We start from the raw sequence: 19,216 nt of genomic DNA on the forward strand, positions 1-19,216 counted from the left end.
CACCAGACACAATGGGTGGGGGCCCGCTCGACGTCTCCGCCCCTTTCCGCCAATCGGCTATGATGGTGGTGTGATTGATCACGTGGCCGAAGACAGCCGTCCCGATAGGTTGAAGGTGACGTGCCTCCCGCACGCATCAACTGGAGCATTCAGGTAGTAGGACATCGTGATAGGCTAGGTGTCACGTGCCTCCCCTTACCCGCGCTCGGCCAATCCCCTGTGAGAGCGGGAGCGAAGAGGTGGCAGGCTACGGATCACGTGTGCTCAGCCCGCACGTGCGCAAAGCCGCCCGGGCCCAAGGTGACGGTTGGTGGCCGCCATTTTGGTATCTCTACCCTTCGGCTGAACCCCCCGCCCTCCCGCCTCCCCAACACCGTGTTCAGCCATGACCTATGGGAGCATGGCACCTCGTTACCTCGCCTACCAGGCGCTCTGCTCTCTCTGCCTGATGAGCTTCGAAGGTAAGTTGATGTGAAGCTGAACCACCATCCATTGGACCAAAGCCATCCATCTCCTCTTAAACCAGTCTCTATTGTTGGGGGGGGGATTCGACACGTCCTGGACCTGGGAACAGATGCTGCCGCCAAAAGGAGTCACCAAGGTCTATAGCAGAGAAAGAGGGGCAGTGGTACCAACACTGGTGCAAACCAATCAACCCTCCCCTCCACTCCCTTTACCGGAGGCACAGAGCGACTGGTTCACAAGTTGCATAGTCTCTTTTGACGAGGTAAAAACAATGACTGCAGATGCTGCAAACCAGATTCTGGATTAGTGGTGCTGGAAGAGCGCAGCAGTTCAGGCAGCATCCAACGAGCAGCGAAACAGACGTTTCGGGCAAAAGCCCTTCATCAGGAATCTCGTTGGATGCTGCCTGAACTGCTGCGCTCTTCCAGCACCACTAATCTAGTCTCTTTTGACACCTGGCTGGAAGTTGCAGCAACTGGCCGCACAGCGCCACGATGGCGAGGGGAGGGTGGCGAGAGAAAAGGCCATTTGGTCCATCGAGTTGGTGCCAGACCAAAAAAACAATCACTGAAAACTGCTGGCAAACACGGTGGGTCAGGTAGTATCTGAGAGAGAGAGAGAGAGAGAGAGAGCTAACTTTGGACTCTCGATAACTTTTCACCAGAGACAAACTAACCTAACCATTCTCATCCCATTTCCCAGCACTAGTCCTCACCGCTGTGGCACAAGTGCACGTCTGAATGTTTCTTGTGTGTGAACACAGTTTCTATCCCTCCTGCCCTTACAGGCAATGATTTCCGGATTCCCAACACCCTCTGGGTTTTTCCTCATATTCCTGCTAAGCATCCTGTCCCTTACCTTCTGTTGATACTAACAGGAAATGTCAGTTATCCAGGCATCAGTGTCCAAATGTGTGGTGCTGGAAAATTGCAGCCTGTCAGGCAGCATCCAACAAGCAAGAGAGTCAACATTTCAAGCATAAGCCGTTCATCGGGAATGTCCATTTGGTCTTTGTTGGACTTAGGCTCAATCTACAAACTTACTTTCTTCCATGTGTGAGCCAAGTCCTGCGTGTTCTTTAAATGAAGCAATAGGAGAAGATATTCGGTCTCACACTTTTAGTTTATTTTAGCAGTAAGTGAATAATGCATACAGAGCTCTGGGTCTAGACCTTTCCGTCCCCGACAAACTGGACAGTGTGTCAGTTCAGAAAAATACCACACCCTTCTGTCCCTGACCCAGTCTTTTATATAATAAAAAATGGCATGCAATCACTGAGGTGGAATCATCTTCTGATTGGCTGTTGATCTGACTCCATTCTCCGCCTCCTTGCATTCCCGGATGTCCAACCCCACATGACCTTGTTTTGCCCGCGAAACGGAGTACCACGTGACCCTTGCACGCCTCCGGCGCGTGAAACAGAGCATCACGTGACCTCTCTGCACGCCTCCGGCGCGTGAAACAGAGCATCACGTGACCTTGTTTTGCAACAGAGCGGAGCATAACGGAGCATCCCCAAAGGCTTCCGAATGCCGAGTATATTTATACTGGCAGCCAGCCATATATTTATAAGTAAGCCATATATTTACAAGTCCCCTGAGACCAACAAACCAGTTTTATACATCACATTCGGTCTCCGATGCATTGTCTTCCCTTTTTGCCAGAGCCATGGTTTCCGTCTCCATTTGGTAGGGCGGGGGAGCCTTCCCTTCAGTTGCTCTGATGATTACCCCTTGCAGTCTGACCACATGGGATGTCCCCTCCACCACCCTGCAAGACCCTGTCCACCTTGGCTCCGACCACTTCCATTTGATCACCTTCAGCAGGACCCAGTCTTTGGTAGGTGGCACCTGGCTCTGTCGGTCCCCTTTTTCCAATCCAACCTGTTGGAGAAAGCTGACACCAAAGCTGTTAGTTGGTCATAGTAAGGTTTGTAACTTAGGGAGGCTTCTCCTCCCTCTAAGATCTGTAGTCTGACTCCCGGTCCCGGGAACTGCTGCCGTGTTGTAAGCTCGTATGGGGTAAATCCTGTGATGGAGTTTATTGAACATCTAATGGACAGTAAAGCTAAGGGTAGGGCCTCCACCCAACCTAACTTTGTTTGGGCACATACTCTTCCTATTTTCCCTTTTATGGACTGATTCATTCTTTCAACTTTTCCCTGTGATTGAGGATGATACACTGTTCCAAACGCATGTTTCAGTCCTAAAGCTGCATTAACTTCTTGCAGGTCTTTGTTCTTGAAATGTGTGCCATTATCTGACCTGACTCTCTTTGGAAACCCATGCATTGGAATGTATTGGTTTATTAAAAATTTGATCACTGTTTTTGCGTCTTCCTTTTTCGCAGGTATAGCTTCTGGCCAACCAGTGTATGCATCCACTGCTACCAAAAGGTACCGGTATCCGTTTACTCTCTCTATCATGTCAGTGTAGTCGATCACTATTTCCTGACCTGGCATTCTTGGGAGATGGAATTTTCCCTCGTATGGTTTCACTGTTGGTCTCACATTGTATTCTGTACACGTTCTACATTCCCTAATATAATTTTCAATCATTGCTGGCAAGAACGGATGCCACCAATGTGTCAGATACCTCTGCATCTGTGCTTTTCCACAATGGGTCAACCCATGAGCTTCCTGGAGCATGGAAGCTATCAAACCTGGGGGTAGGACTGGTCTACCGTCTGGCGACCTCCAAATCCCTTCTGACTCTGTGGCCCTTCTCTCTCTCCAAACTGTCAGTTCATGAGGAGAGGCTTTCTGCTGCTCTTTGATTAACACATTTACATCACAGGCAGGCAGCAGGTCATACACTGTTCTCTCTGTTTGCATCATTATATACTGTGCTGTATACCCTGCTGCTTTCTTTGCTGCTGAGTCTGCTTCCTGATTACCCTTCGCTACTACTGTATCTGCTTTATCATGTCCTCTACACTTGACCACCGCCACTTCTGCGGGTTTCATTAGGGCCTCCGCTAATCTTTTCATATCTTTTTCATGTTTAATTGGGGTTTTCGCTGCTGTTAAGAATCCTGATCTAATCCATTGACTGAGTTCTACCTGTATAGCCCCTGCCACATATGCAGAGTCGGGGTAGGTATTTACTCTTTTTCCCTCTGACCATTCTAACGCAGCAATTATTGCCTGTAGTTCAGCCAACTGGGCTGATTCTTTGCCTGTCACTTTTCCTGTCAAAACTTCCTCAAATCCCTTACTCGTCCGTCGCACCACTGCATAGGCTGCTTTCAGTCTTTCAGTTGGATGTCTGTAACAGCAACCATCTGTGAACAGCACTTCTTCTGGGTCTACTAATGGAATTGCCTGTAAGTCTGCCCTAACTTTGACGTCTCTCTGTATCCTTTCCTCACACATGTGGCTCTCCTCCCATGTTATCAGCCATGTTAATTCCTTCGTGTGTAAAAGTTATATGTGGTGCATTCAGGATTTTCTCTAACCTGGTTTGCCGCTGTGACGTCATTGTAAAGGCTGTTGAGTTCACATAGGCCGCTATACTATGTGTCGTCAGTACCGTTAGTCAATGGCCCACGACGATATGTGCTACCTTTTGGAGAATTTTAGCTACCCCTGCTGCATGTCTTGTACATGGCGGGTGTCTGTCCTCTATTGGGTCAAAGGTAACACTTACATACATCAGCACCTGCCTGCCTCCCCCTTTTTTCTGAAAAAAACCACCATTTATTGTGTGTAATCTTTCAGAAATATCGAGGAAAAATGGCTCTTTGTAATTCGGGACTGCTAAATCAGCAGCCCGTGTCAGGGCCTGTTTAAGAGATATGAAACTTTCGTCTGCCTCCGTGGTCCACTGCAAATGGGCCGACAAATTTCTCATGCCTTGCTCATTTACCATGGCCCTGAGAGGGAAAGTGAGCTCCCCATATGACACAAGGAATTGTCTGCTGTATCCTGCCAACCCAAGAAACGAGAGCATGTCTTTTACAGTGACTGGTTTGGTATGATGCAGAATGGAGGGTCTATGGGACGGAGAGACACCTATTCCCTTAGCGGAAACAACTCTACCCAGAAAAGACACTGTCTGTCTGCAGCATTCTAATTTAGCCCGTGAGACTTTGAAACCGACCTCATACGTGCGAAGCAGCAATGTCTTCGTGGCTGCCAGACAAGAAACATGGTCGGGTTCGGCCAAAAGAATGTCATCCACATACTGGATCAATATCACCCCCTTTGGGAGTGACGTGTCCTTCAGCTGCTATTTCAGTACCTGATTAAACACCCCGGCGACAAAATGAACCATTGAGGGACCCTTGTATAACGTAGTTGTTGGCCTTTATAGGTGAACGACAAAATGTCCCTCAAATAATCAGCTAAGGGCAAACAGAAGAACGCGTTGGCCAGATCAATGCACGAGAACCACGTATGGTCAGGGGTCAGCACAGACATTGCAGTGTAGGGGTTTGGAACTGGAACAGTTGGAGTAGAAACGACGCTATTGATCCGTCTAAGATCATGCACCATCCGATATTAGAGGAAATATCCGATTGAGTCCCTTCTAAATGCTGATAGAATGCATGCTGATAGATGTCATTATCATCTCTATCATAATACAGGGTAAAATGAAGGGGATCTGCAGGAGGACCATAGGGATGTGGCATGTGAATCCAGGGCCGCCATTGGCTGTATAAAGACTGTATACCGTTGTTCTGCCTGTTTTCGGGTTCGAGGAGTCCCCAGTATATATCTGCCCACTGCCCTTCTGCCATTGGTGATGTGTCCGGTGATAGCATCATTTGGGATCCAGAGTGAATCATTCTCATAGAACATTTGACAGAATAGCCATTTGGAAAGGTCACTACCAGCCCATCTAGTCCGCACAGAACCGAGACCCCACATCTCACCAACAAGCCACGGCCCATCAGATTCACAGGGCATGCAAGTGATGAAATATACCAGTGACGAAAGGTCTGTTCGGCCACTGATGTAATCAGTGGCGATGTCAAAAGCAGATTTTCTGGTTTACCCGAGAACCCTACTAACTGGACGCTGGAGGATGACATGTTTGACCGAGGTATAATCACAAGTGATGGTAGAAAATCTTGCACCCGCGTCAACCAAAAAAGACAGATTCTTGTCCATTATCCTCATTTGCATATAGGGGTCTGCCAACCCCACATGCCCCTGAATTCTCGGGCCCCGTCAATATTCGTACCCCTGCCCTTCCGGCATAGTCTGGGGGTACTGTCCTTGCACCGGGGCTGCAGCTACATTTGGGGCTCGGTAAGGCTGAGCAGCTTGTTGAAAAGGAGGCTGACTTGAGCGGACATACTGTCCTCGGATCAATCCCTGACCTCCCTGCTAGCCTCATCGAGCGGAACTTCAGCAACTGCACTTGAGCTGACTCATTGCTCTGTTTATCTTCATCCTGTTTTGTCCTGTAACGCTTCATGTGGTGCGTCAAGTGTTTCTCCCACTGTTCTTTAGAGCAACCTGGGATATCAGGATTACTCTCCATTGCCTCTTTTACTTCCTTAGGCATCCCTGCCATAACAGCGTTCCTAAATAACGTGGTCTGTAGCTGACCTGACCCTGGGTGGCTACCCGCAGTGTCTGTCCTCATGCCCTTACACTGAGCTAAAAAGGCACCATTCATTGTGAAGGTGAGTGAGTGCATTGCTCCTGGTGGAATCGGAAATCTATCCCTCATTGCCCTTCCCACACAGGTGGCATGCTGCACAAACGGTTCCGAATCAGGTAGCAAGGTGGTTCCCGCAGACGCTTCAATCTGCTGTACTTCCCACATATTCAATTGCTTGCCCAACAATCCTCTCCAATCGCCCATAGCTAACTTGTGCCCTAGTGTATATTGGCAAAATTTAGTCATCCAAGGCCCACCTCCCTCCATGGGTGGGGCATTTTATCCAGGATGCAGTTCATGTCAGTAAATGTGAAGGGCTGATAAACATCCCTCAAATAAAAGCCTCTGTAAATTAATGGCATTTGGTGGTGCTGATACTGTATGGGTTGTCGTAATGTGTCTCTGTGACGCAGGTTGTAACTTGGTTCAGGTAGGGGCTTCATTGGAGGGCCATGTTTGGCATGTGTTGTGAATGAGCCTTTCAAAGTGACGGGGTAGGTGTGTGGGTCATCCTCTGTCAGGGATTCTTCGTCCTCAAGATCTGTATTATTTTTAGACCCCCCCCCCCCCCCCCCCCATCCAATTTGTCCCTATCTCGTTCTTCCCTCAAATTTCTCCTTTTTCTGTCTGAGAACCCGTCATCTAGTAACTGACCTGAGCTATGTAATCTTCCCTTCCTTTCGCTCTCAACACTATACGGTGTCGAGTGAGCATCTGGCTCATCCAATAATGAATGTCTTCCTTGTTTCAACTGTTCATTGTTTCCACTGTGCGTCATTAACACCCTGCTTGCCTCCTCCGCTTCTTTAACTCTCTGTGCAGCTTCTAGTGTTAGTTTTTCAACCTTTCTAATGCTTTCTTCTACTGCCTCCGCCAGTCTCTCTTTTCCTGCTTCGTACCCTCTTGTTCCTACTTCTTGCACACCCAACACCCAACACCCGTTCTTGAACATACATGAGTGGCATTTGTGTGACAGGCGGTGATTGTACCCCAGGTGATTTAGAATATAATGGCGCGGATGGTCCTGCCTTTTCTGTCTCCTTCATCAGTTTTGTCTTAGAGGTACCACCCACCCTCTTTTGTAATGTTTCTACCGCCATACAGGCTAACGTCATGTTATGCAGACAAATCCTCCTCTCTTCTTTCTCCTCGCCTTCTTTTGTCCACTTTCTTCTAACTAATATTGACCCTTTCTTTCCCTTCATGTGCTCTTCAACTTCTAATTTAGCTTGCTGTTCTGCTTTTCCTAAAAATTGTGACAATTTCTCCCTCTCCTTATTTGTAGGGATTTTGCCCTGTTGTTGTAATTCTTCCCAAATCTTATCATATTTCTCCATCATTTTTTTTTGTTTGTCCTTTGCAAGCCCACTAACTTACTGACTTCTAGCTTTACCCCACTGCTGTTTTACAGGCAACATTAAGTCAAAAGAACATCCTCTGTATTCCTCACATTCTTTATCAAATTCCCCTTCCATTTTACGTATTTTTGTTTTAATCTTCCCGTCTAGCAGTCACTTGGTTTGGATATAATATAACTGAGCAACTAACCCAATCAGAGACAAATCCCGTGGCCAGTCAGTTTGTATGGAGTACACCCGAGCAACTGACCCCTTTCAGCGAGATTTATCAGCAGTGCCGTTGTCACTGTTAGGTTTCCACTTCCAACTCTGTCTCGCTGAGACACCACCGTCCCTGTCTTCAAGATGCTACTGGCTTTTCTGCCACCCTCTGTACATTCCCCAATATAAGTTTTAAAACATACAACACATCAATCATACCCCACAATTTGTGAGCGTTGCTTTTATGAGATCCTGCTCAATGGACTTTAAACCTCCTCACACTTACATTACATACCTTGTTGCTTTTATGGGGACTCTAACCCCAAGGGACTTGAAACCTGTACGTACTATATCAATACTTTATCCACTTACTATTACTAGGACACTTGCAGTATAATGACAACAATCAATTTAGTATTTCCAATTGCAGAACTTCGATATAAACAGGTGTCTGCTCACCTTTTTTTATGCGGCGCCGCTTGCTGTCATCAAACGTCAGTTGTCCATTGTTTCTATTTTCTCTCTTTTCTGTCACTTCTCTGTCTTCATCACGATGGGGTCACCAAATTGTCGGACTTAGGCTCAATCTACTAACTTACTTTCTTCTATGTGTGAGCCAAGTCCTGCGTGTTCTTTAAATGAAGCAATAGGAGAAGATATTCGGTCTCACACTTTTAGTTTATTTTAGCAGTAAGTGAATAATGCATACAGAGCTCTGGGTCTAGACCTTTCCGTCCCCGACAAACTGGACAGTGTGTCAGTTCAGAAAAATACCACACCCTTCTGTCCCTGACCCAGTCTTTTATATAATAAAAAATGGCATGCAATCACTGAGGTGGAATCATCTTCTGATTGGCTGTTGATCTGACTCCATTCTCCGCCTCCTTGCATTCCCGGATGTCCGACCCCACATGACCTTGTTTTGCCCGCGAAACGGAGTACCACATGACCCTTGCACGCCTCCGGCGCGTGAAACAGCATCACGTGACCTTGTTTTGCAACAGAGCGGAGCATAACGGAGCATCCTCAAAGGCTTCTGAATGCCGAGTATATTTATACTCGCAGCCAGCCATGTATTTATAAGTAAGCCATATATTTACATCTTGCAAAGGTAACCCGGCCCCACTCTCCTCCCCAACGACTTCAATACTACAGGAAAGCACTCCGTGTGTTTTCATTTTATTTTTATTTCCTCAGCTCCAATCTTGTGATCTGCCCAATGCTGTAAGTAAGTGGTGTGCTGCATGCACAGCAAGATCCCAAGGAGGTAATTGCCAGCCTGAGATCCTGTGCTGTTCTCCACCCACGCCACACCCTAATCGGGAATCAGACGGCAAGGAGTCACCTGCTCCAAGTCACCATCTACAGCTTCCCAGCAGAGAATGGATGCCCAGAGGGAATCAGACAAACTCAGATCTTCCTGTGCTGTTATCCCCAGAATCTATCGTTAATGACATAGATTTGTGTATTTTCTGCTTTTTAAATTTTTCATATCATTCTGTTATGGACTAGACTAGGCCAGACCACTCAAAACATTCTTAAGCAGGCAGTTCAGACCATAACTTTGCAATTTGTTTCGATAAGTGTACAGTGAAAATTACCCAGAGTAAGTTAACAAGGTTGACTACCAGGTTTTAAAACAGACAAAAATTTATTCACAGAATTACAAATAAAACACAAAGAACAGAATAAAGAACCAAAGTCTGTGAAAAGATTTGTAGCTCGGGTGCTCGTTGTTGTGGTTCTGTTCGCTGAGCTGGGAATTTGTGTTGCAGACGTTTTGTCCCCTGTCTAGGTGACATCTTCAGTGCTTGGGAGCCTCCTGTGAAGCGCTTCTGTGATCTTTCCTCTGGCATTTGTAGTGGTTTGAATCTGCCGCTTCCGGTTGTCAGTTCCAGCTGTCCGTTGCAGTGGCCGGTATATTGGGTCCAGGTCAATGTGCTTATTGATTGAATGTGTGGATGAGTGCCATGCCTCTCGGAATTCCCTGGCAGTTCTCTGTTTGGCTTGTCCTATAATAGTAGTGTTGTCCCAGTCGAATTCATGTTGCTTGTCATCTGCGTGTGTGGCTACTAAGGAAAGCTGGTCGTGTTGTTTTGTGGCTAGTTCGTGTTCATGGACAAGCATCATGAGTCCAACTGAGACAACACTACTATTATAGGACAAGCCAAACAGAGAACTGCCAGGGAATTCCGAGAGGCATGGCACTCATCCACACATTCAATCAATAAGCACATTGACCTGGACCCAATATACCGGCCACTGCAACGGACAGCTGGAACTGACAACCGGAAGCGGCAGATTCAAACCACAACAAATGCCGGAGGAAAGATCACAGAAGCGCTTCACAGGAGGCTCCCAAGCACTGAGGATGTCACCTAGACAGGGGACAAAACGTCTGCAACACAAATTCCCAGCTCAGCGAACAGAACCACAAGAATAAAGAATCTCTCCACAACTCAGTCTATCCAAACTAGACTTAATTACTCTGTCCCGAATATACACAACGTACCTAATAAGCAAACCCCTTAAAACACAGCTTTTAAAAAATAGAACAGATGCATCCAGGTTGAAGTTAGAAGGGCAGAAAGAGAAAGAACCTGTTCACACAGTCCACTGCTGAACTCCCAACTAGTTCTGGACTGAACTGCTCCGCTAGAGAGCTGACCACTCCCCTTCCATTATACAGGTCACTTCTAAAATATGACCCCTTTGGCCTGAAGTCTCCTCTGTTTTCATATAAAGGAAAGACCTCTAAATCCTTTTCATCTCTGTGCCAAACTAGTCTAATCGGCGCCCAACCCTCTGACATAAATCAAGGACACAGTATTCTTGAGAAAAGGAACAGCTTTTAGAAAAAAATGGACCAGCTTTGTGACACCTCCCCCCCCTTAAAAATAATGAACAATACCAAAAGATGGAATCATTTTTAAAACCCTTCAATAACAAGCTGGTTGGTAGTCTAAAGAATACACATACACTATACTAACTATGTACATGGAAACATGCGCAGCCACATGTGAATTCATGCTGTGGCACATCCACCACCGAATGCCTCCATGTCTCATTCGAGCCTTGATGACGCATCAGCAATCACGTTCTCATGACTTACCACATGCATAATTGTCAAATTGAATGGTTGCATCACAGGCAATATCTAAACAGTCTGATATTTTTGTTTTTAAATTGTTCCACAAATATCAATGGGTTATGGTCAGTGTATATGATTATTTCAAATGTGTTGCTGGTAATATAAACACTGAAATATTGTAATGCCAACACCAAGCTTAAAGTCTCTTTCTCCAACGTTGAATATTTCTGTTGATGAACGTTCAACTTCCTGGAAAAATACCCAATGGGTCTTTCTATTCCCTCATCATCCTCTTGCTGGAGCACCGCATTGACACCCACATCACTGGCATCGATAGACACCTTGAAAGGCTTTGTGTAATCCGGTGGGGCTTATACTGGGGCAGTGGGTAATACAGGTTTTAGGCTGTCAAATGCGTTTTGACAGTCTGCTGTCCTCTGAAACTTTTTGCCCTTTTTTAACAATTCAGTGGGTGGAACAACCACATTGCTAAAGTTCGGCACTAACTTTTGGTAAAATCCACTCGATTCCAGGAAGTGTAGTACTGCTGTTATCGTTGATGGTGTGGGAAATTGCCCAGTTACTTTAATTTTTGCATCCCGTGGGGCCATTTGTCCATGTCCAGTAACATGGCCCAGGAAGGTGACTTGGGCTTTGGAAAATTCACTTTTCACTAGGTTTACCACCAAGCCTGCCTTCTGAAGTCGATCAGACAAGTCCGATAAAAGCTGTAAATGTTCCTTCCATGAGTGATTAAAAATCACCAGGTCATCAATGTAAACAAGGTAATTGAGCAACCCAGCAATGACCTTATTGTCTCTGAAATATGGCTGAAGCGTTTTTCATAGCAAATGGCATGACTTTGAACCCTTGTAGTACTTTTGGTGTTACAAAAGTTGACATTGCCAATGCTGTTTCTGACTGAGTACTTGCCAGTAGCCTCTGAGCAAGTCCAACTTAGAAATATAAGTTGCTTGTCTCATTTTTCTGACATAGCCCTCCAACCGTGGAATTGGATATGCATCAGTCTTTGTAAAGGAGTTGACTTTGCGATAGACCACACATTACTGTTGGTTACCATCTGCCTTTGGCACCATGATTACGGGTGAGCTCTAGTCACTGTGACTCACTTCGATTATGCCATCTTGGACCATGTGTTCCATCACCTTCTGAACCTGTGCCAACTTTACCGGGTTATGCCTCTAAGAATGTTGCTTAATCGGAACAGCATCTCTTATCTCTACGCCATCACCATTAGGTTAGTACTTCCCAGTTTATTTCTGTATATCTCCCCATGTGATAGTAATAACTCTTTCAGGTCTTTTCAATTTTCTTGTGGAAGGTAACTCAATAATTCATCCCAATTTTTGACACTTTCCTCATTGTCCAATTTGATTTGAGGAATGTCCGATTTAGAATCGTCTGAACTTGGTTCTTCCTTCTGTGCTGTAATCATTAGCACCTTCTCCTCTTGCTTTCCTTTCCTATCAAAATACCTTTTGAGCATATTCATATGACACACTCTGTGAGATTTCTTCCTGTCTGGAATCCTTATCAAGTAGTTCACCTCACTCAATTTCCTCTCAATTCGATAAGATCCACAAAACCTTGCTTTTAAAGGCTCACCTGTTACTGGAAGTAGCACCAATACCTTATCCTCAATTGCAAAATTGCGAATTTGTGATTTCTTATCTGCTGACTTTTTCATTGTATGCTGTGGTACTTTTAAATGCTGTCTAGCCAACTCTCCAGCTGTATTTAATTGTTCTCTAAAATTTGACACATAGTCCAAATGGGTGGTCTCTGAATTTTGACGTAGCAATTTCTCCTTAATCAATTTTAACCGTCCTCTTACTTCATGCCCAAAAATTAATTCAAATGGACTGAATTTGGTCAATTCATTCGGTATATCTCTGATCACAACAAGTACAAATGGAACTCCCTTATCCAAATCATCTGGATAATCCTGACAACAGACTCTCAACATGGTCTTTAATGTTTGATGCCACCTCTCTAGTGCTCCCTGTGCTTCTGGACGTATTCAGTAGATTTGAATTGCTTTATTCCCAAGTTATCCATAACCAACTTGAATAGTTTGTTCATGTTATATATTAATGATCTGGATGAAGGGACTGGGGGCATTCTAGCGAAGTTGACGATGATACGAAGTTAGGTGGACAGGCAGGTAGTACTGACTAAGTGAGGAGGCTGCAGAAGGATCTAGACAGTTTGGGAGAGTGGTCCAGGAAATGGCTGATGGAATTCAATGTGAGCAAATGTGAGGTCTTGCACTTTGAAAAAAAGAATACAAGCATGGACTACTTTCTAAATGGTGAGAGAATTCATAAAGCCAAAGTACAAAGGGATCTGGGAATGCTAGTCGAGGATTCTCTAAAGGTAAACGTGCTGGTTGAATCCGTGATTAAGAAAGTGAATGCAATGTTGTCATTTATCTCAAGAGGGTTGGAATATAAAAGCAGCAATGTGCTACTGAGCCTTTATAAAGCTCTGGTTAGGCCCCATTTGGAGTACTGTGTCCAGTTTTGGGCCTCACATCTCAGGAGGGACATACTGGCACTGGACCGTGTCCAGTGGAGATTCGCATGGATGATCCCTGGAATGGTAGGTCTAACATACGAGGAACGGCTGAGGATCCTGGGATCGTATTCATTGGAGTTTAGAAGGTTAAAGGGAGATCTAATAGAAACTTACAAGATAATACATGGCTTGGAAAGGGTGGATGCTAAGAAATTATTTCCGTTAAGCGAGGAGACTAGGATTCATGGGCACAGCCTTAGAGTTAGAGCGGGTAAATTCAGAACAGAAATGCAGAGACATTTCTTCAGCCAGAGAGTGGTGGGCCTGTGAAATTCATTGCCGCGGAGTGCAGTGGAGGCTGGGACGCTAAATGGCTTCAGGGCCGAGATTGATAAATTCTTGATGTCACAAGGAATTAAGGGCTACAGGAGAATGCTAGTAAGTGGAGTTGAAATGCCCATCAGCCATGATTAAATGGAGGAGTGGACTCGATGGGCCAAATGGCCTTACTTCCACTCCTATGTCTTATGGTCTTATAGTTTGGATGTGAAGTTTGATCCTTGATCTGACTGGATCTCTATTAGTAGTCTATATCTAGTTAAAACTTTAATTCTTCTACAACCTTTTTTACTGTGATGTTTCATAGTGGGATTGCCTCTGGAAATCTCATCAACATATCCATTATTGTTAATAAATTCTTTTTCCCACTTTTTGTTTGATGTAGAGGACCTACGCAATCAACCAATACTTTGTGAAGATTAGATTAGATTCTCTACAGTGTGGAAACGGGCCATTCAGCCCCACCAGTCCGAACTGTAACCCACCCAGACCTATTTCCCTCTGAATAATGCACCTGAAAGGTTCCTCAAATGCTGGAATAGGTATTAAAGATGCAGGTTTTATTACTGCCTGTGCTTTTCCTATTAACTGACATGTGTGACATGTCTGGAAAATTTCAACTACATCCTTGTGTGGTCCAGACCAGTAAAAATGTCTTTGTATTTTAGCCTGTGTTTTCCTCACCCCAAATGATCTCTAAGTGGTAGCTCATATGCCACTCGCAGCACCTCCTTTCTATACCTACTGGCAAAACAATTTGATGAATCTCTGCCCATTTCTCATCTGCTTGAATGTGTGATGATCTCCATTTCCTCATTAAGACATCATTTGTTAAGTAATAACACATGTGGATGCATTCACTCTCCTCTGTAAATGCCTTTTGATACAACTGTTTTAACTTCTCATCTTTCTGCCGTAACTCAATAAATGTAACAGAGCTAAAGATACTTGCATGTTTAACAAGTTGCTCCTGTTCTGTCCCACTTATCTGATCAAAAGAAGTCTCGGACAAAGCCATGTCAGCTTCTTTATCTGTGTCTTTTGATCTCCCCTGCTTGAACTTGTGCCTGTTTGATCCCAAGATCACAGTCTGGGAAAATTCCTGGATAAGCATCCTTCATTTCTTCAGTTGCCTGCGTCTCCACTGGCTTTTCAACTTGAGTAGGCAACATGCCTACCAGTGAATCAGCTATATCATTAGCAAGGACAAATTGTATTCCTGGAGCTGAGAGTTTGTCCAGTACTCCTACCACAAATTCTCCACTCTACTCTGGACTCCCTAGCACCACTTTACATAATTGAGTGCTTTTTGTCTCACCATGAATTCCTGTCACCAGTACCTTTACTGGCAATAGTCCCTCAGGAGTACATATCTCCTCATCATTCAGCATTAGAGACTGAGAGGGTCCTGTGTCCCTTAATATTGTCACCTCTGTGAATAAACTTTGCCCTTGCATGTATTTTTTTTAAGCAGATCTGGCACTTCCTCCTCAATCAGCCTCTGATCATCTTGTGTACTCTGAGGCAGTTGTCTCACTTCCCTTGTGCTTTTTGTTACTAGTCCAACAAAACTCCCAGGCTTGTCTGGTTTTCCTACATCTGGCTTTCTCCTATCCCACCAACACTGATTTCGTGTGGCCCATCTTATTACAATGAAAACACCGGAGCTTTTTAACTTCTTTGTCCCTCTCAAGGGTTTCTTTTTTACCCTGTGGTAAATAATCCTTATGATTTTCACTGAGATCCACCTTTCCCTTTCTCTTTGCACCAATTTCTAGCCCTCATGGACTGAAGTTGATTATGGAAGCCAAACTGTGTTTTATCAACCAGCTCATAATCATCAGCCACTTAAGCTGCTAACCTTGCCATTTTAACTCTCTGCTCTTCCACATGAGTTTGCACTAGTTCAGGCAGTGAATTTTTGAATTCCTCCAAAATAATTACCTTTCTAAGGGCTACCTTGGTTTGCTCGATTTTTAAAGCTCTTATCCATCTATTGAAATTACTCAGTTTGATCCTTTCAAACTCGATGTAGGTTTGACCTGGGTGCCTCCTTAGATTCCTGAAACATTGTCTATAGGCTTCTAGTACAAGCTCATATGCAATTACAATGGCTTTTTTCACCTCCTCATACTCCCCAGATATCTCCTCTGATAGTGATGTGAAGACCTCGCTAGCCCTACCACAGGGGTTTCGTTTGGATCAGCAAAACCCACATGGTCACTGGCAACTGCATTTGCTTAGCCACCTTTTCAAATGAAATGAAAACGGTTTCCACATCCTTCTCGTCAAATTTAGGCAATTCTTGAACATACTTAAACAGTTTTCCACTAGGCTTTGACTACCAGGGTACTGGATTAGTGGTGCTGGAAGAGCACAGCAGGGTTTGACTACCAGGGGCTTGCTCATCCTCACTCTTTTCCTCACTAAGCCTACCTTCAGCCTTTTAAGCTGACTTTCCTTTTTAAGGGTCAATTTCTGAAGTTCAAAAACTCTCTTTTTCCTTCTTTTCAGCTTTTAATCATAACTCAAACTGTTTCATTTCTGCTGCCCTTTCCTCAGCTCTCGCCTCTAACTCAAACTGCTTCATTTGCAGTTGAATTCTTGCCATCTCTATAAATTCTGATGGTTTCTCCATCAAGTTGAAATGCTGAGCCACTGCTTTAATTATCTCTCCTTTCCTCACAGAAGCAGGCAAGCCCAATCCCAGTTGGTCTGCTAATTTTTGCAGCTTGATTTTATTCATCTTTTGCAAAACTTCCAAAGTCTGGTGACCGAAAGAGCCATTACTCTCCCAAGCTTTGTCTACCCAATCAAGCCAACATCCGAAATAAAGGCACTAGCACCTACCACTTGTTTAGAATCCCGCAAAAAGCCCCCAATCTGTTATAGACTAGGCCAGACCACTCAAAACATTCTTAAGCAGGCAGCCCAGATCATAACTTTGCAATTTGTTTTGGCAAATGTACAGTGAAAATTACCCAGAGTAAGTTAGCGAGGTCGACTACCAGGTTTTAAAACAGACAAAAATTTATTCACAAAATTACACAATTAAACACACAGAACAGAATAAAGATCCCCTCCAGAACTCAGTCTGACACAAACTAGACTTAATTAAAGGAACAGATGCTTCCAGGTTGAAGTTAGAAGGGCAGAAAGAGAAAGACCCTGTTCACACAGTCCACTGCTGAACTCCCAACTAGTTCTGGACTGAACTGCTCAGCTAGAGAGCTGACCACTCCCCTTCCATTATACAGGTCACTTCTAAAACATGACCCCTTTAGCCTGAAGTCTCATCTGTTTACATATAAAGGAAAGACCTCAAAATCCGTTTAATCTCTGTACCAAACTAGACTAATCGGAGCCTAACCCATTTATGATCCCCGTGACAAAAATCAAGGACATAGTATCCTTGAGAAAAGGAACAGCTTTTAGAAAAAAGGAACAGCTTTTAGAAAAAAGGAACCAGCTTTGTGACAGTTCTCATTGCCTCCTTGAGCTGTTGCCATTCCTATGTTTTGAACCGAATTCAAGAAGGGAAGACTTCAACCATAGCCTTTCAGATAGTTGTGTTCCCATATATCTGATGCTGCAGGCCTATTAGATGATGGTGGTCATGTGTTGGAAGGTACTTTTAAAAGAGCCTTGAATTTCTGTAGTACATCTTGTAGATGGATCAGATCCCTGGTGGAAGGAGTGTATGTTGTAGATGGTGGATAGGGCATTGATCAAACAGGTGGCTTTAGAACTTAGAGCATTACAGTGCGGTATAGGCCCTTTGGCACTCAATGTTGCGCCAACCTGTGGAACCAATCGGAAGCCCATCTAACCCACCCTATTCCATTCTCATCCATATGCCTATCCAATTACTATTTAAATGCCCTTAAAGTTGGTAGGTGTACTACTGTAAGGGTCTTGTCCTGGATGCTGTTGAGTTATTTGAGTGTTGTTAGAGCTGTAGTCATCCAGGCAATAAAAATAAAGGGGAATATGCTTTGTAATAGATGGACAGGCTTTGAGGCGTAAGGAATTAGTTGCTGCAGAATTCCCAACTTCTGTCTTGTTCTTGTAGCTGTAGTGTAAGGTTGGTGAACTACAATTCTGGTTAATTCATAAACTGAGCGGCTTGCTAGACCATTCAGAGTCAGCCAGATTTCTGTCACATGTAGGCCAGAACAAGTAAAGATGGCAAGAATCTTTCCCTAAAGTACTCTGATAAACCAGATTTTTGTTTTATCGTGCAATTCCATTGTGATCATTATTAATAGTAGCTGTTTCTTTAATTCCAGTCTTTATTGAGTTATTTGGATTTAGATTTGATAGCAGATAAGGTAGGATTTGAATTCACAGTTTTGGGTGATTAGTTCATGCCTTCTGGATTATTAGGTCAGTAACAAATTGTATCTTTTATCTTGGAAGATAACTTTTTAATTTACTATTGTATTCCAAGCTGAAGATTCATGTAAAAGTCTAGTTACCTTAAAAGGTGTAGGAAAATAATTTGCACAGAAATAGATGAAAATACATTAAAAATACATTTTAAAATATAATATTTGTTCTTGCTATTTTAGGTGTAATGGGTTCTCTTAGAATTACAAGCAATAGCACCTACGCTCATCAAATGATTGAACTTAAATGCATTTCTTCAGTTCCTGTCACAAGTTACATATGGATGAAAGGCAATGTCAGTGCTGTGACTATTTATAGACTGTCCAAAGACAATACCACTCTATATATCCCTGATGCTGTGTTTGAGGACTGTGGAATTTATACCTGCATTACAGAACATAATGGCAAATTACAGCAAGCAGAGTACGAATTAATTATTGATGGTGAGTTTTCATACGGCCTGACAATGACTGGTAGCTCATCAAGTAGGTTGTCCTCCCAATCACACATATAATGGCTCAAGGAATCAATGGTCTCTTGTTAGTATGATCTTCTCAGCCATTACATCACCAGGTAAAATAGGGATTGGATACTATTAGAAATGCATGTTTTATTCTTGGAAGTTTATTCAAATCCAGCCCAAATAATTGATTTGTTTTTGTAGTTTACTGACTAGGAGCAGTAATTGTCCTTCAGTTGTGTAGAGTTTTAGGGTATCATGTGGTCAAGTTTCTTATATACATGCACTCATTCAAGTTTGCTTGGTCCCAACACACAGGAAGATGCAGTAGTTCAAGGTAATTTACATATAGGAGGAAGACACCAAGCAGAGGAAAAACACAAATAGTTAGGGTCTAAATGCATAATGGGAAAGGATTTTGAAGAGAGAGAGAGGTAGAAAATGAGAGAAGTCTATGCAGAAGCACAAAGATATAATCTCTCTTAAAGAAAAAGTGACTACCAAGGTGGAGCAGAGGGGACTGATCAAAAAGAGTAATCATTGTGGGTGTTTATGTGAGGGACGGTAGCTGGAACATTGGGTAGGCCATTCAGCCCATTGAAACTGCTCTGCCTTTTAATACATTAACTGCTGATCAAACACTTAGTTCTTTTTACCCACGTTATTTGTATAGTCCTTTATGCCATTGTTAATCACAAATCTATCAACCTCATCTTTAAATATATTCAAGAAGGGGCAAATTAATAATCTCGTAAAATCTCTT

General features: G+C 43.9%; 1 protein-coding gene across 1 annotated transcript in view; it reads left to right on the forward strand.

The window, feature by feature from the left end:
• The first annotated feature begins 25 nt into the window (after nt 1-25).
• LOC140455097 (uncharacterized) overlaps nt 26-19,216 on the forward strand; it is a 66,131-nt gene continuing 46,940 nt past the window's right edge. The window contains exon 1 of the mRNA XM_072549759.1: nt 26-461. Within this exon, the coding sequence (XP_072405860.1) occupies nt 386-461 (76 nt within the window). The 5' untranslated portion in view covers nt 26-385. The remainder of the gene's footprint in view (nt 462-19,216) is intronic.

The sequence above is a fragment of the Chiloscyllium punctatum genome, chromosome 30 (genome assembly GCF_047496795.1).
Source record: "Chiloscyllium punctatum isolate Juve2018m chromosome 30, sChiPun1.3, whole genome shotgun sequence".
Taxonomy (NCBI): domain Eukaryota; kingdom Metazoa; phylum Chordata; class Chondrichthyes; order Orectolobiformes; family Hemiscylliidae; genus Chiloscyllium; species Chiloscyllium punctatum.